Source organism: Aythya marila (genome assembly GCF_965140915.1).
Source record: "Aythya marila genome assembly, chromosome: 26".
Taxonomy (NCBI): domain Eukaryota; kingdom Metazoa; phylum Chordata; class Aves; order Anseriformes; family Anatidae; genus Aythya; species Aythya marila.
Window position 1 is genome coordinate 4460994 of NC_139067.1, and position 24443 is coordinate 4485436.

A 24443-nucleotide genomic window follows, 5' to 3' on the forward strand; every position below is an offset into this window, starting at 1 on the left:
GCTGCCCGAGGGCTCCTGCTCTGTGCTGAGGGCTTGCCCCGCTGCAAGGTGCAGGACCGGATCCTGCTCTGCCCGTACGCCTGCTGGCTCCTGGGGCTGGTTGCACCCGCTGCCCTGCCTGCCTGGCAGGTGGCGAGATGGGGCAAGAGCTCGCCTGAGATGCACGTTGATTTCTTTTTCCAGACATTGATGACTCCATCCCTTGATCTACAGGTCTCCGGGTCCCACCTCCACCCTCCTGGCTGTGTTGGGACTGTCAGGGTGAAGAAATCCCTGCCCAGTGCTGTCCTTTGTCCCAGGGGATAGGGTCAGGGCTTGGGGATGGGGCTGGTGGTGCAGGTGCCCTTCCCAAGGGGTTGCTACGGAGTGGCAGGAGCACAGAAATCCAAACACAGCACAACTTAGCCCAGAAAATGGGTGTGTTTTTTTCCTCTCTTTTTTTTTTATTTGTCACTGACTAGGAGCAGCAATCGTGGCAAAGGGGAGCTGAGAAGTACAACACCACACTCAGGAAAACGGTATGAAAAGTACAAAAATAAGGAAGCCTATATATAATATCATTGCAGTCAATTACTAAAAATAAATATTGTAAACACGAAATAACAACATCAGGTGAATCTACAGTCACTCATTTCTGCTAGCAGCCGGACAGTCTTTGGCTTTATTTAACTCCCCCTGCCCCGCACGGAGCCAAGGTCCTCATTAAGATGCATTTTCTTTGTTTCAGGTTTGAAAGACAACAGCCTGAGAGGGATGTCACCGGGTGATTAATTTGATTCTCTCCTGTTCCAAGCTCCCTTGTGACCAGGAGTCACCCCATCACTGCCCACTCCTCTGCCAGAGCCAGAGAAGCGATGTGCCAAGAGATGATTCCTCCTCTTTAGCTGGGGAGGAGGAGAGCGTGGTGAGGTGGGGCACCGAGGTTCCCCATTCCAGTGTATTTGGTCGCTGTTTTACCACAGCACCTGTTGCACGGGGACGTGTGGATTTGGGGTATTTTGCACCCAGACGTTGTCACCTTCCTTTCTCTGGCCAACAGCCTGGGCACATCCTGATTGCTTGGGGAGGGGCAACGTGGCCCCGAGCCACCCCAGGACAACCCCCTCTGCTTTGCCCCCTGCCAGCTGCTTCTGGGCCAGAGCTCTGTACCTTGTGAACTCTCAGGTCCTCCTTACATCTCAGGTGACAGGAGATGATACGCGGCCTTTGGCCCCGAGAGAGGAAGAGACAAATTGCAAGGCTCGGTATTCTGTTGCTTATAAAAAAGCAGTAACAATAAAACCCTGTCCAAAGTACCCCGAGAACGATCCCTGGGGAGGAAAGGGTGGCTTCCTGCCATGGGAGATGCCATTCTGCGCAGCCAGAGGAGGTGCCAGCAGGAAGGAGCACAAGGAAAATGCATCTGAATGGGGACAACCAAGCAAAACAAAACAAAAGCCATCCTACATCCACAGAGCAGCGCGTCTCGCCGGAGGAAAGACGGGCTGGTCAGCCTGTCCCTCTCCGTACATAGAATTTGATCTTCCCTTCATGTCAATAATTACAGTTTCAGCTTCCCTTCTTCATTTTAAACACATTCACATAACGTGCCACGGCAACATTTTGGTGTGAGCTTACAATCAGACCACACAGCGACCGACCAACGGAGCCTGAATCGGCCACAAACGCAGGGCTGCCCGCGGTCCCCATCCTCCCCGCCCTGTCCCCAAAACGACACTTGCAGAAAAGTTAACCCAGACTGACAAAGCTGCTACGTTTCACAAAAGGGGCACAGCTGGGTAAGTCCCTAGGAGGTTAAAGACACCGCTGCTGTGGCACCCTTCTGCGTGATGGAGCAGGTAAAAACCTTTCTGTTCCAAGTTTTCAGCATGTAAGACGTCAGTCTTCTCAGGAAATAATCACACACAACTGCTTGGTATCCGATTAGAGGATTTCTATAGCATCTTTAAAAAATTTATTTAATATCTTCTAAAACTTCCACTAAACTTGGTTTCTTAAATCACTTCTATACACAGTCAGATTTTGTTATAATTGTCTTGAGGCTCATAAAAAAATAAGCATTTAAAATGCCCAAAGAGCAGTTTTGCTTTAGAATTGTGCTACTGAACTTGACCCCCAACATAGAAGAGATACTTTTGGTAATAAGGTGACCCCAAGCAGTATAAAAATATACATAAAAATACCCAAAAACCTCTGTCCTCCAAACTGAAGGTCTGTTCATGGGAATTATTATTATTATCATCGTTATTATTTTTGTATATCACTGGATTTCATTACCTTCCACTAAATATTTACAGAAACACACATGCCCCTGCTCGTTCCCTTCACCCCCAGGCTCTCCTGCTGGTGAAACCGGGGGCTGCTCTGCACCATGGTGCACACAGCCTTGGGTAGGGGCTGGGGTGACAGCCCCGGGTGGCATCTGGGTGACACTGATCGGTGGCATTGGGGTGGCACTGCGTCGATCAGGACCTGGGCGCTGGCAGGGGATGAGGCTGCCACGAACTGGGGGTGACAGCAGGGACTGGCTCCTTCGTCCCCTGCCTGCAGCATGGCCCTGGCTTTCCAGTGTCCCTCTCACTCTGAGGACAAAGGATGCCTGAAGTTCTCACACAACCACCCTCAGAATTTGGGTCTTTTTCTCCAGTCTACCCCAAGGAAATTTTAAATTAACAAGAAAAAAAAAAGGAAGGAAAGAAGTACTCCGTACCATTCTTAAATGACATTAACATGATGTGGAAGCTAAGCAGCACGGCCCCGAGGCCAGGTACATGAAAAGATGTACGATCTCTTGAGATGTGGGCACACGGTGTGCCAACGCAGGCACCCCCTGATGGCTAGGAAGACTTGGAGCTATTCCACAGACAAAATGAGCCAACACTCACCGCGCAGGCTCAGGACACAAATCTGGGATGCTTCTGCACGCCTTCTTTGCACGCATGCGTGCGGTGGGGCTGGGTGCTAGTGGTGGGCAGGGGACACGCAGCCACGCTCTGGTAGGGTGCGGGTGGGAGGTGGGGGCGCGGGGCTTGCCCCCTGCCTCCCCCGGGGTTTTCCCAGCTCTGCTGGAGCCACCTCGGGTCCGCCAGGTCGGGCTCCGCTCACCGCTCCGTGCGGAGACACGCGGCGCCTCTTGGTGCGGTTTCGCACCCCGTGCTCGAAGACTTGCCATGACTTTCATGGAAATAACACAGCCGTGATCAGGGTAAAAGACTAACGGAGGCCTTTAGCCCAATCTGAAAGAGGTTTTGCTTTCTACAGCACGGACACACGACATAGATAAATAGGTACTGGTTACTGTAAAGTGACGATGCAGCGTCGGCATTACTCTAATGTTTCTGCCATTAGGGAACACGTGAGCGGTCAGGAGGTGCAGGGAGGAGTGCTGGTGCTCGGCATCGGCTGCGGCTGGGATGGGTTCACAGCCGAAGACACTTTTAGCTTTACTCGACACGCAGTTTTTACAGCGTACGACCAAACGCCCCAGACAACGTTTCGTACAAAGCGTCTCCAGTCCCACCCGCGGCGTCCCGAGGGACCGAGTAAAGCTAAGAGTCTGCTTGCGAGAGGAGGCCACGTGTGTGTATGGGTGTGGGTGTGTGTGTACGGAGGGAGGGAATGGGGAAGGAAATCGGTTTTGTTGAAACCAAGCTCTTCGGCAAACCTCCCTTCTCCTACCGCTGGCCGGCCTCCCGGATGCGGCAAGCCACTGCCGTAATGAGCGCCGCGCCCTTGCCGCTGCCGTCCTCCGACTGCAGGAAGGTCACCTCGCACTTGGGGGACAGCTGCTTCACTGTCTCGTGCATGACGGTGGAGAAGCTGCAGGGAAGGACAAGGACAAGGAGCTCGTGAGGCCTGTGGGAGGACAATGTGCCCAAGGCTGCCCTGCGCGGCCGCACGAGATGGCTGCCAGCGTCCATTGCTGTGGTGCCAAGGAGAAAAGGCAGCAGAGGGCACTTGTTAAATCCACATTGCATGCCCAGAGCCAAACCTGGCCTCACCTGTGGCCCCCCCAGGCCACCAGCCTCACCAGAGGAGGTTTTAGCTGCCCCCTACCCATGGTTGGGTTCAACCCGGACCTGGCTCCCCAGTCATTAAGGAGCAGCCTCCCAAACCAAGCCCCCCCCGCTTCCCTCCCCAGCCCAAATCTCCTCGGATGACCCCCTCGAGCTACTCACTGCGGGTGCAGCTTGTAGAGCGTGCCATCCACGCCGACTGTCACCTTGAGGAAGTCCAAGCCGCGGTTCTCCCGGATCTTGTCCACCACGGCCGCCATGCCGGCCCCGCAGAGCTGGGCAGCGCGCCGGGCCACCACCGTGCACACCTCCTTGACGATGATGCTGTCGTCGCACGTGCTCTCCAGGCCCAGGTGCTGGAGGATGGAGCGCACTTGCAGCAGGGCCAGGCAGTCGCTGGGGAGGACATGAAGGTTGGGCAGCGTTAGGAGGAGATGGGGGCAGCGTGGGTGCGTGGCTTCCCCTTCCTCATCCTCCTCCTGCACAGCCCGGGTGCTCCTGGCTCAGAGAGCATCAACCCAAGGGGCTTCACAGGCAGAGGATGGAGGAGTCCGTGTTGTCACCCCCAAACACAGTTTCCCTGTCCCAAATCTCTGAATTTTACCCAATTATTTTCACTGTATCTTGCCCTGGTTCTGAGCTGAGCACTTGAGGCTTCTCCCGCAAGACCTGGGAACACTCCTCCCAAGCTCCAACCTGCAGCAGCGAGGCCGGGATCAGGTCCTCACCTTTCTATCTGGGACAGGAACTTGGTCTCAAAGATCCCTCTGGTCTTCAGCCTCTCGGAGATCCGTCCGCGGAAGAGCAGCCCTCGCTTGGTGAAGTCTATCAGGATGTTCCGGACGATCTCCCCCAGGTACATCCCGCTGATCATCTTCTCAAACCTAGCAAGGAGAGGGCAGGGCTGAACCTCAGGGCACGAAGGATCCAGATGGATTCACTGGGAGGCAGATGGGGCAACCTGGAGCTGTTCCTGGACACCCAGCCTCATCTCCACCTTCCGACACCTCCCCACAGACACCAGGGGTGAAGGGACACTCATCACAGCCCCCAAAGCCCCCACGCACCTTTGTTTCCCAGGGTTGAGAGAGAGCTCATCCACGGCCAAGTCAAACTCCGTCCGTATGTCATCCAGACACCCGCTGTCGCCGAAGGCGCCCCACTCCATGTTGATGCACATCCTGCCCTCATCACCTTCCACCAGCTCCACGTTCCTCATCTCCTCCATGTAGCAGGCGTTGCTGCCCGTGCCTGCGGGGAGAGGAGCGTTTGTCACTGGGGCAGACGGTGAAAAGCAGGGTGTGCACGCAAGACAAAAGCCTTTGGACACCCTTTTCAATGAGATCCCTTTTCAACGAGATCCCTTTTCAATGAGATCGCAAAAGGTGCTGGGAGCAGGCAGCGGTTCCTGACCAGGATCAGGATGAGCAGAGGAACCCTGTAAGAAAGCTGCAGCTCTCACCGACTATCAGCCCCACTTCACAGTATGGATCTTCGTAGCCACACGTCATCATGGTGCCGACCGTGTCATTTACCACCGCCACCACATCCAGGTCGAACTCCTAGAGGGAAGGGGTTGCACGTCTTACTTCTGGGGGACACAGCTCACTGCACTGCCCCCAGGGTCGGGAAGGGACTCGTGGGCTTCCTACGGCCCCACGCTTCTGCCAGTGGGTGCTTGGGGCTCAGGACAGCTCCAGTACGATGCAACTGGAGAGGAAGCGGCCTGCTGGGACAGCCCTACCAGAAAGAACCCCCAGGGCAGGAGCTTTGGGCGGTCTGCACGGAGGCAGCGGTGTCCCCTCTGCTCATGGGGACGTCTGCTCCTTCCTGGCCAGGAGCTGTCTCCTAGCTCCAGGGCCTGAAAATCCAACCTCTAGCAATGACTAAGGGTGGTTGTTAAGACTCAGACACTCATTAACCGTGCTCAGCCCATTAATTTGCAGCCCAATTAAAGACGCCAGAGAGAGTCGGGATGTGGGAGTGAGAAGCCGGCTTCTCAGCGGCACGGCCGCTCACCTCTCTCCTGTGGATCGCCTCCTTCAGCAGGCTCACCACATCCTCTCCCTCGCAGCCAGTCGCTTTGAAACCTTTTGTCCACTTGAGGAGAATCCCCTGTGGTGGAAGAAAAACAGGGTCAATGGGGAGGGAGAGGGTCACCCCCTGCCCACCAGCTTGCGGTGGGCACCCTTAGGTCTCTGCCCGTGGGTGGGTGGGCTGGGTGTACCTCATCCAGGCTGGTCTGCTTGCAGGGGAAGGAGAAGGTGAACCCCAGCGGGAGCGAAACGCCTTTCATTCCCATGTATTCCAGGAAGTCGGAGATGCAGTGGACGATGTGGTCAAAGAGCTGGGTGCACAAAGATAGAGGAAGCGGTTACAACCACAGTGAGGAACACCAGCCTGCCCAACAGACCCGAAACAGCAACCTGTGGGTGCCACGGGGACACTTTCCTCCTCAGGGTGTCCCCAGAGCCCATCTGGCTCCTTCTAGAAACATTCGCCATCCATCCCCAAGTGCTGCCCAAAGTGGTTTGCAGAGCACAGAGTGTGACTTGAGACATCTCTCACTGATTATGTGCTCCCAGAGCCTGTGGTCGGCCAGTGTTGGCAGCTGCTGCTGTCACCCCAGGGCCCTGATCCTCCGCCTCCAGCAGCCCATCCTCACCTCCTCGCCCGTCCCCTGCATGATCTCCAGCGGGATGGAGTAGATCTTGTTGTGCATCTCCACGCCGCGCCTCATCCCGTTCCGCACACGCACCAGCAGCACGCGGAAGTTTGTGCCCCCCAGGTCCAGGGCGAGGAAATCACCTTTTTCTGAAAACCAGGAGAGATCATCAGGAGAGAGACCCCAACAGGGAGCATCGTGGACTGGCCCAGAGGCTGATCCCAATCTGCTTTCATGCTGGGAGGCCTGGAAACCAAGACCTGGATGGGAATGGGTTGGGAATGGGATAGGAATGAGCTGCAGATGGAAAGCAGGATGGCGATGGAGAAGTTTCTCCGGACCTCAGGAGACTCCTTGCCAAGGGGCAGGCACACACCCGAGCCCCAGACAGACCTGGGAGCACAACCCAGGACGATGGTGGTGAGAAAGCTGTGGTGGAGCGAGCACACCCAGAGCAGAGCTTTGTGCTGGGTGCAGGCTGGCCTGGAGGCTCTTCCCAGTAGCGTACTGGAGGCTCAAGCCCTTGGTGCCACTCGCATGGTAAGGTGCAAAGGACAAAGGTCCCAGCCTCTCCTGGGTGGTTCAGATGTTCAAGCCAAGATGCTCCTTGCCCTATGTAGGGCATGAGCAGGTCGGGCTGATCCAGGGGGTGCCTCACCTGTCCCGTCCGGAGTTGAGCACACGTAGGTGGGCAGCATCTTCACCGTGGCCTTGGCGTGCGTCTCCTTGCCCAGCCCCTTCTCCATCTCCACCCTCATCCTCCGCTTCACCTCCAGGAGCTGCTCGTGGCTCAGTTTGAGGGCCTCCAAGATCTTCTGCCTCGCCTTGTGCTGGGCGGCCAGCCTGTAGGCCACGGCCGTCACCATGGCTGCCCCCTTGCCGCTGCCATCCTCCGACCTCACGAAGCGGATCTCGCAGTCGGGCAGCAGCTTCCGCACCGTCTTATGGAGGCGCCGGGCAAAGCTAAGGAGGAGGAGGAAGAAAAGGACTCGAGTGAGCCACCGTGGGTCACATCAACCTCTGGGATGGCAAACGAGGAGGATTTGGGATCCAAATGGAGGTGCCCGGGGGCCAGCACCCTGCAGCCAGACCCCCTCTTGGTCCCCACTGGCCTCTCGCCGATGTTTCGAGGACTTACTGGGGATGCTTCTTGTAGACGGAGCCGTCCACGCCGACCGTGGAGCGCAGCCGGTCCACCCCCTTGTTCTCCTTGATGCGCCGCAGCACGGCGGCCAGGGTGGCCCCGCACAGGTTGGCCGAGCGGGTGGAGACGATCTGGCAGATGCGGTGGGTGGCCAGGCAGTCCTCGTGGGATGGCTCCAGGCCCAGCTTGGTGAGGATCTCGTGGGCTTTCTGCAGCCCTTCTTTCTCCCTGGGCAGCCAAAACAGAAGGGATTAATGCCTAGAAATCCAGCTTTCGCCACCTGAGGTGTCCCAGTTGGCCCAATGGGTCCAATTTCTCCCAGTGTAGATGTCAGGAGGTGGGCTGGGACACCAAAAAAACACCCAGACCCTACTTACTTCTCGATAGCGGAGACGTATCTGGTCTCAAAGTGGCCGGTAGTGCGCAGATCTGACGTGAGCTTCCCCCTGAACAAGAGCCCCTCCTTGGCCATCTTCACCAGGATGAGCCGCACCAGCTCTCCCATGTACATGCCGCTGATCATCTTCTCAAACCTGCCAAAGGGGCGAGCACCAGATGCGTTTGTTTGGTTACTGGAGGTGGCCACCAGCAGCATAGGCACGCAAAAATCAGCTGGTGCCCCAAAAAGAGGATAGAAACTGAGCAATTCAAGGCAGTGGTGTGCCTGCGCCCCTGCAAGAAGCGAGGCCAGGCTGGCCTTACACCCTCAGCTGTGACACCGCAGCCTCCCAGGCACAATCTGGGTGTCTTTTTCCATATTTTATCCCATCACCAAGAAACTAAAGGCATGTTGATGGGCATCCTCCTGCGAGGAGGGCTTAGGGCTACCTGATGGGCAGAGATTCCCCTTAATCCCACCACTGCTGCCAGCTGGGATGGTACCCAGGGAGGTCTGTAGGACTTGGCTGTGAACATTAGGTGGTGGTATTTGCTTTTTGATCATTCCATTGGCAGGGGGAAGGAAACAAATCAGCTCATCCAAGCGGAAGGTTGATGAGGGAAGCGGGCGTTAGGGGGCTCACAGCCCGAATCTCCAACCCATCCCCTGCTGAAGCTGCTGAAGCTGGCAGGGTGGAGGACGCCGTGACCCACTTAACTGGGATGACCACGTCCATCCCCCAGCACCAGCATGACGGGAGGACAAAGCAACGCGGAGCAAAGCCCACGGAGCCAGGAACCTGCTTACAGCTGCTTGCCGGGGTTGAGCGAGCCCATGTCGATCTCGTGGTCGAACTCCGTCCTGATGTCGTTGAGCGCGCCATCGTCGCCAAAGGCACCCCACTCCATGTTGATGCACATCCTGCCCTCGTCCCCCTCCACCAGGTCGATGTGCCTCATCTCCTCCATGTAGCAGGCGTTGGTGCCGGTACCTGAACCAAGCGTGGGGGTTCAGTCACGTGGAGGTGACAAATGGTGCCGGGTTCCCCTTATTCTCCATAATTAGCACCATATAAAACACTAAAACATCTCCTTGGTTCACACAGGAGAACAAACAGGCAGTGCTGTTTGCTTTTAAGGCCACTATCACCTTCCTCACTCCCCAAAAGACCCTGAAACCCGCAAGGAACATGATCCCTTTTGGGGGCTGCTCAGGACGGACCCGAATTCTCCCCCGCTCAGCCCTGCTCACCGACAATGAGTCCAACTTCGCAGTTGTGGTCGTCGTAGCCACAGGTCATCATGGTGCCCACGGTGTCATTCACTACGGCCACGATGTCTATGTCAAAGTCCTGAAATGCAGGAGAGGAGGCTGAGCGCCGCCGAACCCGATCACAGCACCTCTGCAAATCCCATGCAGCCCGTCCCATCCCCGAGGGACCTGCGTGGCTCCTTACCCCTCGCTTCTTGATGGCTTTGCGCAGCAGGGACACCACGTCCTTGCCTTCCACGCTGCTGCACTTGAACCCCTTTGTCCAGGTGACGAGGATGCTCTGCAGAGGGACAGCAAGAACCAGAGCTCAGTGGGACCCACACACTTCAGGGTCCCCAAATCACCCAACCCACACATGGATGGACAGACGGACAGCACTGCAGGTGGAGCTCCCCCCGTTATCTCCTGTGAGCCATTGCATCAGCAACTGTTTCCGCATCCTGGTTTATGGCCATGGGCCTGTGAGTCACTCGCTCCCTCCTGCCGGGAACGTGACCTCGGTGGCTGGGTTCATGGAGCCCTGGAGCAGAACCAGCTCCAGTGCATGCAGCGGATCCACGGATCTGCCTGCTACGGGATGCATCTCGCCGCCCCACCAGCACAGGCACTGGGACTGTCCCCATTTGGGGACGGCAGAGCTATCACTGTCGCCCAGAAAAAGGGTGGGGGCATCGACCGAACTGGCAATCTCCAACAGCAGTTTTTTCAACCCAATTGCTGGGGGTGCTTTGGCAAGAGGCAGACAAACAGCCTTACGGATGGGGAAACCGAGGCACAGAGTGCAATGAACTGGGTGCAACCGTGGAGCTGACACTTCCTCCCTCAGCAACTTGTCCCTTTTATGGCCCTCGCTGCCCCTGCGAGGGAAGCAGCAATCCTTTCTCATTGCCACCACCACGTCCCCAGTGCAGAGGTTGTGCCCTGCTGCCGGGGCAGCGTGGAGCCGCCCGGACCCAACCCCTGACCGTGGCGAGTGAGTTAAAAACAGCCCCTGGGAGCAGGAGATGGCGGCACGTGACGCGCGGAGCAGAGCCACGTGCCTCAGGGCTCGCAGCGAGGTTGCGGGCGCGGATGTGATGCTCGGCACGTCCGTGCTGTGCAGCGCTCGGGGCTGCTGTTGCTTCACCGAGCGCTGGCTGCGCGGGGGGATGGCTGCCACGACGAGCTCAGCATCATCCCCCCCCCCCGAGCCCTGCGCATCCCAAAGCGCTAAGGTTTAGCGGTGGGGATGATCTCAAAGGGTTTTTTTTGCAACCTGAATGGTTCTGATGCGGTGCAGAATGAAATGCGGAGCAGATCCTGTCACCCACCTCGTCCAGCTTGGTCTGGTGACACGGGAAAGAGAAGGTGAAGCCCAGGGGCAGCTTCTTGTCCTTGATTTTCAGCTTCTCCATGAAGTTGGCCAGGCACTCGGCGATGTGGTCGAAGAGCTGAAAGGTTGAGGGTGTGCATGAGAGCAGCGGTCGCGTCCCATGTGCTGGAGGGGCTGGTGTCACCCTCTGTCCCCCACAGCACACCCACACGGTCCCAACCTGGCATCAGGGATCCAGAGCTCCGGGCAAAGAGAGGCAGAAGCTGCCCAGAGCAGGGAAAGGACACAAAGGGACCAACCCCAGCCCCAGCAGACATCTCGGTGGCTTGGAACAACCCTGGCTCCTTCTAAAGGATGGAGCCACCACACACCGGGGCTCCCTGGGAGATAGGGGCCGGGGCGTAAAGGAGGGGAGGCTGCCACCCACCTGCGCCCCGCTGCCCCGCATGAGGTCCTCGTGGATTTCATAGATCTGGCTCTCCATCTCCACCTTCTGCAGGCCGTTGTCGGACACCCTGACCCGCAGCACGCGGAAGTTGGTGCCACCGAGGTCCAGCGCCAAGAAGTCACCGTCCTCTGCGAGGAGAGAGCCAGGAGTTAACGGGGCCGGGCCCCTGCGGCAGCATCCCGGAGCACAATGCCCGAGCTGGAGCTGCAGGGCTGGCCAGGGGGAATCCTGCCCCCTCCCCAGATGTGGGGCAAGGTGTGGGATGGAGCCCTGGGATGAGGTGGGACGTATCCTGACCCCTTATCTAGGGGATCACTGCTTGTGGTGGAAGCAGGACTGGGAGCTCTGCAGGAGGAACCCTCAGCAGCCCCACCCAAGCGAACCAATGCCCAAAACACCACCCAAAAATGATGCAATTCCTGGGGAAGACACCAAAGCAGTGCCATAAGGGAGGTGGCACCAGGCTGTCCCCTAACCCTTTGATGCAGGGACCCCGGGAAAGCTCCCAGGACCCCAGCCCCTGCAACCAAAGCCCTGCTCCGAGGCAGAGCCCTGCCGCACTCTCCTTCCTTGAGCTTGGCTAAAACTTTGCTATGGGGGTAGGGGGACAGGGACTGCTCAAGGCTGTCCCACAGCTGGCTGCCCCACACTTTGTGATTTTTTTTTTCTCCATTTTACCAAGCACTATGGCAGCTCACTGATGGATTTGGGATCAGCTGAGACCTGGGGTGTGGGAAAAGCGCCCAGCTGGCTGTTTCAAAACCCTGTCAGTGTGGGGAGAGGGCTGGGGGAAAGCCCTCCATCAGCACTGTTTGGTTGCTGCACACATTTAAATGTGCTGCGCTGGCTCCCCCGGGCAGATTACGGCGCCCGGGGGCTGCATTGTGCCCGGCCCTGCGTTTACAAAGGGGCTGCGGCTGGAACAAAAAGCGTGGTTTATTGGTATTCCAGGGGGTGCAGGCGGCCAGCACCGCTCGGCCCCAGCCGGGCACCGCAGGCGGTGACAGACCCCAAGGGTGGCCTGGAAGTGGCTTCACGGAGCCTTTTTAACCAGGGGTGTCCCAAGAAGTGGTCCTCCCTGCGCAGGAAGGGGGGATTGGTGGTGAACAGAAATAGGATGGCGGTCCTGAGGTGGTGGGGTCGGGCAGCTTTGGTGCGATGGATGAAGGAACGGGGAGGTTTGGGGGGCTGCTGGGCTGCAAGGTGGGGTCCTGCCACCAGCCCCTGCTCCAAGCCAAGTGCTCACATTGATTTTGGGGTGGTTTCATGCTCATTTACCAAGAATGGGGTCTGCAGGGACTCTGTATGGCCCTCACTTCATCCCTGGAGCAGCGCAAGCACCCCAGGAGAGCTGTCAGCTCACAGCACCCTCAGCAAGGCTCAAGGCTGGGGCTGCAGGGGGGGTCCCAGAGGTGCCCCAGCTCCTGCCCACGGTGGGGTCTCCCCATTCCCTTCCCTTCCCCGCAGCCCCCTCGGATGGGTTTTCACAGCAGGTTTCCTTTTCGCAGCACAGCATTCAGGCACTTAAGCCCTGCAAACCCCTTTTCGTGGGGGGCAGCCCCATGCTGTGCATTTTCCCCTCCTGGAGGCCAAAGAGCAAGGACGTGGCTGTCCCCTCGTCCTGCCCAGGTCCAAATCAGCCTTTCCTCGACCCTACAAACAGCAGCCATCACTACAAAGCAACGACAGGACGTGCCCATCGGCCCCAAGGAACAAAACACCAGCTGCAAGCCAGAGAGGTGTGAGCGGCGGTTGGCTTTGCAGGAGGAAAGGAAGGCAGGAAAAATAGGAAAACTGGGGAATTTCTCTCCGGGAAAATTCCAGGATCTGGGCTTGACGATGGACTGGGTTTGCAAATATCACAGTCACGTCCTCCCTCAGATTAGGGCCTGGTTAGGCGATAAGGTGCGGGCGGCGATGCCGAGCTCTCGGCAGGAAGGCAAACACCAAGCTTGGATTCCAGGCACTGTTTGCTCTCAGCCCCGAAGACCAGCGTCTAATTCTGTTAAACACACCCGAGCTGCCTGGAAGGAAGTGCTCAGGCTGTTAGCTAAGCGGGCAGGGCGCTCTGCCCTGCTTGGAAATGTTTTCTGTCCGGGCTGGGGCCAGGGAAAGTGAGCGCCTTCCCCAGGAGCTGTGGGGTTTGGTGGCCCTGGGTCCTGCCTGGTCCTCGAGGGGTCAAACTGATGGTGTCTGAAGTCCCCTTCCATTGGAGTACCCTGGGACCTGAAGTCCCTTTCCATCAGGGTGGCCTGGGATCCAAAATCCCCTTCCATCAGGGTGGCAGCAGCTCAGCACTGGGAGCACGGGGGGGCTGTAGGTGCATCGGGCTGTGCCACGCTGGGTTTGCACCACCAGGGATGAACCCAGCAGCTTGGTTCAGGCACAACCGGGTCCCTCGAGCAGCAGGAACGTGGCTGAGCCCACCGTGAGCTGGAAGAGAGCAAGGAGGTGCCAAAAGCAAAGGAAAAACTCATTTTGGGGCTGTTTGCTGCCTCCAGCGGCTGGCAGCGGGATGCTGGGGGCATCTGAGCACTGCCGTGCCCTTGCCCTGCGTCTCCCGCGGGCACGACCTTGTGTTTATGTAAGCCCCTCTCATCCAGCCCCGAGGAGCAGGCATCATCTGGCCTAATCCGACAGCAGAAACTGTGCAGGAGCACGGGGAGGCATGAAGGGCAAGGACGCTTTGGAGGAGGACAGTGCAGAGCCCTGGGAGCCTCAAAAAATAAATAAATATATTTTTTTAAATAGAAAACTGCATCCCTTCGTGCAGCAACATGCCCCTTGTCACCCTAAACTGCCACCCAAGAGCGGTGGCAATGATGTTGGCTTGCAATGGGAGAAAAATCCTGGTGGAATTTTTTTTTGGGAGGGTTTTATGGTAAAGTTTTTGCTCGTGCAGCCAGCAGCAGTGGGTGCAGGCTCTCCCTGCCTCTCCTCGGGGAGCACCGCCACACACGCCCCGCTCACTCCCGCGCCGCTCCCATCACCTTTGGCTGCCGTTGTTCACGTAGCCGGGGGCAGGATTGGGGCTATCCCTGTAATTAAGGCGTTCTCAAATATTTAAAGAGATCTAAATCTCAATCCCGGGGCAGGCGGCCAGGTCCGGCTGTCGGCGGCACTGGGGTGCGGGCGGGCACGCGGCCGGCTCCTGATGCTCCTTGTGGCTCCCCGGGGACCCGAGAGTTGCAACCCCCCCCCCTGCACCTCCACCCATCCATATCCTATAGATCAGGACCCGTGTCTGCAGGTCTGACCCACACCAGGATGGGGTTCTTCTGGTAGCTCCCTTTTTCCCTGCTTTTTCCACCGAGGTTTCATAAGATCCCGTTGAAGGCGCCGGGGCTGAACAGCATCTCCAGCCACCGAGCCCGAGGAGGAGGTGCTGGAGGAAGAGGTTTGGTGCGGGATGAGCAAGTCAGAGCCTGAAACGGGAGCCGTGCCTGGCCATGAGCGTGCTCCATCTCCTGGCCGAGAGGGGTCTGGTTCCCGCCGGGAGGCCGGAGGCACGTGGCAGCGTGCAGAAAGGCGCATTGTGAGGCTCCGAGCCTCCCCAGAGCCTTCTCACGTGGTCCCCACAGCGTTCAGGGCTGTCTGGCAGCACAGCCGCCTCCAGCGCTGATGAAACGCGATGAGTCGGACCCGTGACAGCCTCGTCCTGCCGGGACGGGCACGTGAGGGCTGAATCCCACCCCAACCCACGCCGCCACGAGCTGGGAGCCCCCCGGTCCCCGTCCTGTGCCCAGCACCCCCTGGCACAAGTGGGACCTCCTTTTGGGCAACGCCAGCCCCGTTCCTGCAGCACTGCGAGGCCAAGTGGCCCCTGGCACATGGTGGCACCTCCAGGGCCACCTCACTGGGGACAGCTGGCCCTGCTCGGCACAGGGGGAGCCGTTTCCCGTTGCTGTTCCTGTACCTGTGCCATCCGGGGTGGACCTCACGAAGGAGGGCAGCATCTTCACCGAGGCGGTGGGGTTGGTGTCAGCTCCCAGCCCTTTCTCCATCTCCTTGCGGAAGCGCTCGGACACCTCCTGGAGGGTCTCCTCGGAGAGCCGCATGTGGTACAGGTACTTGTCCACCTGAAAGGTGCCGAAAGGCAGGAGGTGAGAGGGATGGGGGGGACCTGGGCATGAACCCCGTGGTCAGAGGAAGCTCTGCCAGCAAGAGCAGGTCATCTGTACCAGGGGACAGCTGGGCCCGCGCTGCTGCAGCAGCTTTTCTGCATGCTGGTAACGCCTGTCACAGCCCTGGCACATCTTCCTGAACACCTTGGGGTCACAAAATCGTGCCTTGTGCCCTTTGCTGCAGCATCACCAGACAGGGATGCGGGAGAGCCAAACCCCGAGTTCCCCCGCAGCCCCCAGCCACGTTGCAGCAGGGGCCTGATTCTGCCCCTGAGTCGAGTCCTGGGGCTGTGCAGCAGAGGATGGCTGGGACTCAGCACCCCAACCTGCTCTGCGTAGGCTGCTGGTGGGGAATTCACCCCATTTATTTCATTTCCTTGCTCTGCTGGTCATTCGTTCCCTCCTGGGGAGCCCTTACAAAGGGTTATGGTGCTGGCAGCTGCTCAGTGCCCTGCAGCAAACACCCAGAGCCATGAGCGAGGTGCCCAGAGCCACGTGCCAGGTGCCCGGCTACCCCTACAAGTGGCATCGAAGCGCCCCTTGGGAGGACAAAGGGAAAATCCCGGCCCCAAGCCAGCCGCTGGCGCCGGGCACGCTCCTGTCCGTGAGCTGGGCAGGGCCGGCAAGCGGAGAGGCGGACAGACAGACGGACCGCCAGCTTCCCGAGCTGTGCCCCGTCGCAATTAACTTCACTTAACGTTAATTAAAGGGCAGCTGCAAGCCCTGCGAAGCCAGAGGAGAACCCCACCCAGCTGCTCACCTGTCTGCAGGCACGTACCATGGGGTCACCCCGAATCCGGCGTGCCTTTTATTCCTCCTGATGGAGGAAATTGGCATTTTGTGGGCGCGTAACGAGCGCTGCCCTCGCTGCCCTGTTCCCCCGCCTGCTCCGGGCTCTGTCTCGGGGCTGCTCGGGGTCCCCTCTCTCCAAAATTTCTGGACCCAAACCCCACTGAAGGGGCTTGGAGCAGTAGGCAGCGCGTCCAGACTCCTCCTCGCATCCCCCTGGGGGTTTCTGGCCAGGATGTGACCTGGAACAGGCGACTGGAGCTGGGGCAGATGCGAACCGGGAGCAGCCCACGAGGAAACGTGCCCTTCCCCACCCCCCTCAACTGTTTGCCTGCCCCTCCTCACCCACCTGGGGAGCAGGAAGGCAAACACCCGCTGCTTCCTCCCCTCCCGTTTGCTTTCCCCGACTGCTGCCCACGGAGCAGGGCTGGGATTGTGGCCTCTTGCCTCCACCCGCTGCCTCCTCCACGAAATTCCCTCTGGGACCGCCCTGGCGGCCGTGGGTCGATGGCACCGAGCCGGGCCGGGTGGCCCAAGCCCACGGGACCGTGTTCTGCCGGGCTGCGGGCGCCTTTCCCCAACCACCGCCCCGCTCCTTTGGGTGCCTCAGGAGCACCTCGCGCTGCCTGCGGCTCCGGAGAGGCAGGATCCGACCTTCCCTCTGCCTCGCCTTGCCTTCTGCAGCCTCGGGTGGCTCAGGGGTTCCTGGTAAAGATGGTTTTGGGGCAAAATGTCCCAAGAAAGCTCCTTTAGGTCAGTGGTGCACGCACCGTGCTGCCGGTGCTTGTGGCATTGCTCCTGAAGGGCAGCACCACGGTGCGAAAGTCTCTCTCCCGTCCTTCCCTTGGACCTCATGTGATGAGGTCTCATCCCTGTGGGGTCACAAAAAGCTGCCAGCACCCCCCTGTCCCCTTCGTCCTTCCCACAGGAGCTGGGATCTTCTCAGCATCCTCCGAGGCCAGCTCCCTGCCCTGGTGCAGGGCACGAGGTTGTGCCTCCCCTCCGCAGGACACGTTCCTCATGTCCTCCAGGAATAATCGGCGGCGTGAGACGCAGGGTGACCTTCCTCTAATCCCCGAAGCTCTTTAAACCCGGGATCATCTTCTCCTACAAACGCAGACCCCGTCCCACTTGGCGGCTGAGCCAGGTCAGGGCGGCCGGGGCACGGTGGGCGCTGTGGCACCTCCCCGGGTCCAGGCACCCGGTCCTGACCCAGAGCTGGGGAACACGACGGGACCCAGCCTCAAATAAATGGGGTCACTGGTCCCAGTACGCCTTCCCTGCTGGTACAAACTGGGAGGTGGAGGACGGGATGGGAAGGAGGCTCTGCTGCCCTCCCTACGTGCTCTGAGGGAGGAGGAAAGCTTGAGCTGCAGGGGAAGGTCCGGGTGGTTTGGGAGTTGCTGGAGGAGCAGCTCCGTGAGCTGGCCAGATGATATTTTCTGTTTTTTTTTCCTCCTAATCCTCCAGATGTTCCCACCAGTGTGTCCCTAAGGGTTTGGAGCTGCAAACGCACAACCAGGAACAATTTCACAGAATTTCTAGGTTGGAAGAGACCTCAAGATCATTTTCCTTCCAGTTCAGGGAAAACTCCCTTGTGCTCAGACCCTATCCCGGCGCACAGGCAGTGATTTGGGTTGGGGCACCCCAAAAAGAGAGGGGGGAGGAAAGGAAAAGGAAGCTCTGCGACTCGTGGCAGCGGGACCGGCACCGCTCGAGGGTGGCAATAGCAGCGCGATTACGGCTTCCGGCAAGCGCCACTGCTTCCTGCAGCGCCGCAGGGACGGCCGGGGCGCTTCGTGCTCCTGCAGCGCCCGCGTGGCCGCTGGCAGCCATTTCCCTTTGCCGTTTTAGGTTTTTTTTTTCACCAAAAATAAAGTGCCACAGGGTCGGTCCCCTCCGGTTTCCAGCTGGACGCAGCCGTACCAGGAGGATTCGCGGGGGATGGCGTGATGTCACGAGGGGCTGGCGGCGTGCTGGAGTGGATTCTTTGCCTTTTTGGCAACGGAGAATCAAATATTTGTCAGGATAGAAAACACGGCCCAGTTCCGAGAGGGCTTCAATGCTTTGATGAACAGAGCTGGGCCAAAGCAGCGCTCCTGAAAACTACAAATGCGCACTTCCAGCCCTCCCCGGCCTCCTCCTGACAGTCCCTTTTCCCGAAATTGATGAATTCCCTTTTCCTGAAATTAATGAATTCCTGCCCCAGTTCTGACACAACCACGACCTTTCCCTTGGCAGACGCCGACCTTGCTCCAAACGCTGCCAGTCCCCGAGCCCCCCGCTTCGGGGGGCCGGGGGCTGACGCTGCAGCCACCCCCTGACCCCTGCAGTACCCGTGTCCCTCGCCCGCTCCCTGCCTGCTGAATCCAACCCCGCGTGACCCTCCTGGTGCGGCCAAGCCCCCGATGACACAAGCCCCGAGTCATTTCCAGCCGCAGTGACTCAGACCCTTTCCTGCTCGGCCGGTTCCTCCCAGCCCTCGGCCGAATCCTGCCCTGCAGGAGGAGCAGGGTGCCCGTTCCTCAGCCCCCTGCATCACCGGGAGCCGGCGAATGGGGACCTGTCCTCCTGCATCTCCCCCTGCCAACCCCACCCAGCTAAGGGCAGCACCAAAAAAAAAGCATTTGAACCTGAAAATGGCCTCGTTTCCGGCTTGAAATTGGGAGCCAGGAGCTGGCTGTGGATCATCCACCCTACGTGCACCCTCCTCCCTTACCAGCAGCCCTCTCCTGTTTTAAACCATCCCAGCCCCCCCTTCGGATGCTGCCTCGCAAAAAAAGGGGGCTGTGAAGGCTGGGAGCAGCATGACACGGCAGGGAAACTGAGTCACAGCCCGAGGCAAATGGGAGGAGGCTCGGGACAGGGCTGCACCACGGCACCCCGAAAGGTGATGGAGGCCAGGGAGGCTGGGCAGGCTGTCTGTCTGTCCGTCCCTCCGTCTGTCTGTCCCGCTGTTGACCTTGCCAGGACGAGGAGAAGCCGCACGATGGCTTCCAGGAACCTGCAATCCCAGCGGGCCCCTCCCACGGCTGCAAAAAAAAAAAAAGGGAGCCGGGGCGAAAGGAGCGACATAAAATTAATTTACTGCAGCAAAAGATAAAGGGGGGAGCAAAACCTGCTGGTTGGGGCCAAAAACGGGAGTAAAATGAACCTGAGCTCCGTTTTTCCCTTCTTTCTAAGGAAAAGTACTGGTGAGGAAGGAAAGCTGCCGGCCCAATTATTTCATGGTGAGTCACGAGCCGCCCGCTCCCGCTGTCACCTCGCTGGCACGGGGCTGGGGCTGGCAGCAGGAAGCCCAGGGCCTGGCACATCCCCGGGGAACGCGGTCGGGTGGCGGCAACTTTCATCCCGGGGTGGCAAAGGACGTGGCCCAGACTCACTGGGGTTTGCACAACCCCTGGGAGGTGAGAGGGGTTCGGGCCCCGACCCACTTCCCTGCCAGCTGGAGCAAAGGGAAAGAGTTCGGGGCCACCGAGCGGGCCCCCGGGGAAAGCTGGGTTGAGGAAAAATGCAAAGAAAAGTCCGATTTTGGGGCTGCTCTGAAGGCCTTTGTCCCGCTGTGGAAAGAAACCACAGCACAAGGAAAGGGCACTTCCTTCCCACGTCCGAGGCTCTTTTCTGCCTGATTCGGACCAAAAAAAGGCGCTTGACCCCAAGCACGGCCTGGGAGAGTGCCCTAAAATCTTTTCCCAAATTCAGGCTTGAACTCTGGACTTAGGTTTAAGTTTGGCACTTGGAAAAATCACAGCTTTCCAAGAATTTCATCCCCTACATTTCTCTGTGCTGGGTACCTGCTGAGGAGGATTTGCAGGGATTAATTATCTGCCCCTACCAGCACGGATGCCCTCATCCCCTACAGGAGAGCCATGCCGAGCTCCAAATTTGCAGGAATTTGTTTAAAAAACAACACCAGCTGCGGGTCTGGTTACTTTTTGGGGCCAAACGCAGCCGTTTTGTCCCACATCTCCACCACCCGCTTTGTTTGGGCTCAGGAGCAGAAGGAATCACGGCGGCTCCCGGGCACGCCGCGTAACGAAGCCGAAGGCGCTCCACAAACCCCCCCGGCCGCCCTCCCCGGCTCCCGATAAGGAACCCGAGAGCTGACCCGAAGCCAAAAACGCAGCAGCGGGGCCATGCCGCTGGCCTATTTCTGCCGCCGGGTTACAAAACCCTCTCTCGTGGCTCGCGCGCTTGCACAACCCCACGACACTTGACACAGCCAGCGGAGGGAGAAGACGAACCCGTCTTTCTTTACGGCTAGGGAAGTTATTTCTATGCATGGTTTTTTTTTTTTTTAATCTTTTTTTTTTTTTTTCTTTTCCGCACCCTTGTTTGACTTCCTATTTCCCGCAGCCCCAGGGCTGCCGCCAGCGTGGCGGGTTTCACCTCTCCCTGCCTGCTCCGCTCGCCGCATGTCCTCTCCACCTTCCGAGACGGGAGCGAGGACGCTGGGGCTCCCCGTGGCCGGGCGCTTTCACCGCTGCTTCATTTTCATTTCCCAAAACCCCCACCAACTTCCACGGGAACTGCAGCCCCAGCTCAGGATGCAGCAGCCAAACTCCCCCCCCCCCGGCACTCTCAGCAGAGAAGCCCCGTACCCATGGCCCCGGCGGTGATTTTTTGCCCCAAATCTTTAATTTAACGAGAGCTGCTCGCAGCCTGACCGCCCGCCCTGGCCAAACAAAGGACGGGCGTGGAGGCATCGCCGCTCGCGGTGCTCCGAGGTGCCGGTGCCGAACGCGCCGTGCAGCACCGGGACGCCTCCACTTGCGTTCGCGGTGCAAGAGCACGCTGCGGTCCTTGGGGGGTCGGAAATCAAGGCTGGCTCCATTTCCACACAATTAATTAAGGGGGTTTAATTCCCCCCGGCCATTTCCCCGCCAGCCTCCCGTGGGCTCCCCGTGCCCCCACGAGCCCCCCGGTGCCGGCGGTGCCGCGATGCCCGCGGGATGCTCGGGGGCCACACGTGCTACGGGGGCGGCCGGGCAAAAAAAAAAAATGCGGGGAGCAGAGCGGAGGGATCCCCCAGCCCCTGCCCATGGGGGGACACGTGGGGACACTTGGGGACACTTGGGGACATACGGGGACACGCGGGGCCCGCCACAGCACGTCCCGCACGGCGACACCGCCACCCGCCCACCACGGGCCCGCGGCCCCGGCGTCACCACCCTCACCCTCAGCTCCTTTTTTTTCTGGTTTCCCCTTTTTTTCTTTGCTTCTCCTCCTGTTTCCCCCATTTTTTTTTCTTTCTTTTTCACTTTTTGCCTTGCTTTTTATCTTGTCTTTCTTTTTAACCCTTTAACTTTTTTTTTTTAACTTTCCCCCTGCTTTCTCCCCCCTTTAAATATACTTTTTCTTTCCTCTTTATACATGTACGTAGGTTTTCTTTCTTCCCCTTTTAACTTTCTTCTCCCCCTTTACGTGCATTTTTTCTTTCTCTCTATATATATCTTTTCTTTCTCCCCCCTTATATATTTTTTTTCCTCCCCCTTAATATATATTCTTTCCCTTCCTCCCCTTATATTTTTTTCTTCCTCTCTTATTTTTCTTCCCCCTTATACACATTTTTTCTTTCTTCCCCCTTTGTATATATATTTTTTTCTTCTCCCTTTTTACATATATATTTTTTCTTTTCCCTTTTTTATATATATTTTTTTCTTCTCCCTTTTTACGTATATAATTTTTTTTTTCCAACTTTTTAAATATATTTTTCTTCCTACTTTTTAAATACAGTTTTCTCCCTACTTTTTTTTTGTCCCCTCTTTTTATATACTTTTTTCCTCCCCCTTCGTACACATTTTCCCTCCCCCCTTACCCGTATCCTTCCTTTCCCCCCTTTACGCCCCCTTTCCTCTCCCCCTTTCCACTTCCATCCATCCCCCCCGCGCCTCACGCTGAATTTTCCACCTCTCCCCGTCTCCCCCCGGTCCCCCCGGTGCCCCCCGGTCCCACCTTCTGCGCCTGGTCATGGCTGAGCTCGGTGAAGAAGTACGCGAGCAGATGGGACGCGATCATCGCGGCGCGGCGCGGAGCGGAGCGGAGCGGAGCGGAGGCGGCCCCCAGCAGCGCGCGCCGCGGTGCCCGCGCGCGCCCCGCCGCCTCATTGAGGATTCCCCCGGCCCCCCTGTGACGTAGCCCCCCCGCCGCGCCTCCCCATTGGCCGAGCCGCGAGGGTGTGTGGCGGCGCGCGCCGGGGGGCCCCGCCCACCGCCGGGGGGGAGCCCGAGGGGAGGGGGGGAGGGAGGGGGGGGTAATGGGGTGTATGGGGTGGGGGGTATGGGGTGGGGGGTATGGGGTGGGGGTGTTTGGGGTGGGGGGGTATGGGGTGAAGTATATGGGGTGGGGGGGTATGGGGTGGGGGTGTTTGGGGTGGGGGGTATAGGGGGAGATGTATATGGGGTTGGGGTGTTTGGGGTGGGGGTGTTTGGGGTGGGGTGTATAGGGGGAGATGTATATGGGGTGGGGTATATGGGGTGGGGAATTATGGGGTGAGGGCTATGGGGGGATGTGTATGGAGTGAGGTGTATGGGGTGGGGTGTATGGGGTGGGGTGTATGGGGTGAGGAATTATGGGCTGGGGGTGTATGGGGTTGGGGGGGATGTGTATGGGTTGGGGAATTACGGGGTGGGGGTGTTTGGGATGGGGGGGTATAGGGGGAGATGTATATGGGGCGGGGAATAATGGGGTGAAGGCTATGGGGGGATGTATGGGGTGGGGTGTATGGAGGAGAAATACATGGGGTGGAGGTGTATATAGGGTGGGGGTGTATAGGGTGGGGAATTATGGGGTGGGGGTGTACATCGTGTGGGGGATTATATGGTGGGGTGTATGGGATGGGGAATTATGGGGTGGGGCTGTATGGGGTGAGAATCTATGGGGGGGATGTATGCGTTTGGGGGGATGTGTATGGGGTGGGGAATTACGGGGTAGGGGTGTATGGTGTGGGGCTGTATGGTTTTGGGGGGATGTGTATGGGATGGGAGTGTATAGGGTGGGGGTGTGTATGGAGTGCTCATGGGATGGGGGTGTTCGGGGTGGGGTGTGTAGGGTGAGGGTATATGGGGGGGATGTATATGGGCAGGGGAAAGTGTAAGGGGTGGGGGTGTAGGGGGTGGGAGAATGTATATAGGGTGGGGGTGTTTGGGGTAGGGAATTATGGGGTGAGGGTGTATGGGGGAGGAGATGTACATGGGGTGGGGGTGTATATGGGGTGGGGCTGTATGGGGTGGAGTGAGTAGGGTGGGAGTGAGTGGGGGGCTCAGGGGAGTGTTTGGGGGGCTGTTTGGGGCTGGAGGGTGTATATGGGGTCGGGGGTGTATATGGGGTAGGGGGCACTAATGGGGTGGGGAGCGAATGCAGTGCCGGGGGACCCGGGGCCGTGTCGCAAGGAGCCCTACAAGGGCCGGGGCACGTCTGGCACCGCCAGGCCCTGGGGCAGCTCACGGGGCTGGGGGCAGGCGTCACCAAACCCCCCCCGAGCTCCACCCGCTCGCGGCTCTGCCCAGCTCCAGCCCTCGGCAGCTTTGCCTCGTGGGATTTCTTTCCGAGCGGTCATTTACATCATTTTATTTATTTATTTTTTTTTTCCAGGGAATTGAAACTGCATTTCAAAGGAAAACGAGGGGCAGCAGCGAGCCAAAGAGACCGCGAGGAACAAACCCGAGCCCGACGCCTTTTATTTTTCCGGGCACTCCGGCCCTTCCTGACCTTTCCCATCAAGCGAGAGCCGGTGTGGGGCAGGTTTCGGCTCCGGCTGCCCCGTGGCAGGGGATGATTCCTTTTAATCTTTCCGGCGTGACTCCGTTTCGCTTCCCCCCCTCATCCAGCTTTCCGCTAAAGACCCGAATTCTCCGCGGTTAAGCCGAAACGCAAGCGTCGCCAAGCCTAAAAATAGCGAGGCACATCTGTCTGCTTTTTTTTTTTTTTTTTCTTTCACGTGTTTTACGAAGGAAGAGGCTCTACGTGCAAAATCAGAAGCCCAGCTGCCATCTGCCCTGCCCCCAAACTCCCCAAACTTTTGCCTTCCCCAGTCCCAACCTCCCCCAACCCGGCCGTGAGGGCAGCACGGGAATTTCTTTGCGCATGAAGCCGGGGCCGGTCTCTGCCCCGCGCCTGTCTCCAAACAGTGTTTTCTATTGAGTTTGTAAAGTGAATTTTCCACCGTGGCTCACGATTCCTTTCACACCGCAAATCTCGAAATCCCAATCTCCATCCTTTAGAGCCGGCTGGCGGGAATCTGGCAGTGTTTCAGTGCTGTGCTCCCTGGCGATTCCCCTAATGCCATTCCTAAA

At 58.5% G+C, this 24443-nt stretch overlaps 1 protein-coding gene across 1 annotated transcript; it reads right to left on the reverse strand.

The window, feature by feature from the left end:
• Positions 1–405: 405 nt before the first annotated feature.
• Positions 406–22217, reverse strand: LOC309887757 (hexokinase-2). The gene is made up of 18 exons (XM_082779695.1): positions 22105–22217; positions 15153–15315; positions 11216–11364; positions 10787–10906; positions 9661–9756; positions 9456–9555; positions 9012–9195; positions 8203–8358; positions 7820–8053; positions 7340–7644; positions 6682–6830; positions 6244–6363; positions 6036–6131; positions 5479–5578; positions 5084–5267; positions 4745–4900; positions 4179–4412; positions 406–3819 (listed from the first exon to the last, which is right to left on the reverse strand). The coding sequence occupies exons 1-18, from the start codon at positions 22165–22167 to the stop codon at positions 3675–3677; spliced, it is 2754 nt and encodes a 917-aa protein (XP_082635821.1). The 5' UTR covers positions 22168–22217; the 3' UTR covers positions 406–3674.
• Between the last annotated feature and the right edge of the window lie 2226 nt (positions 22218–24443).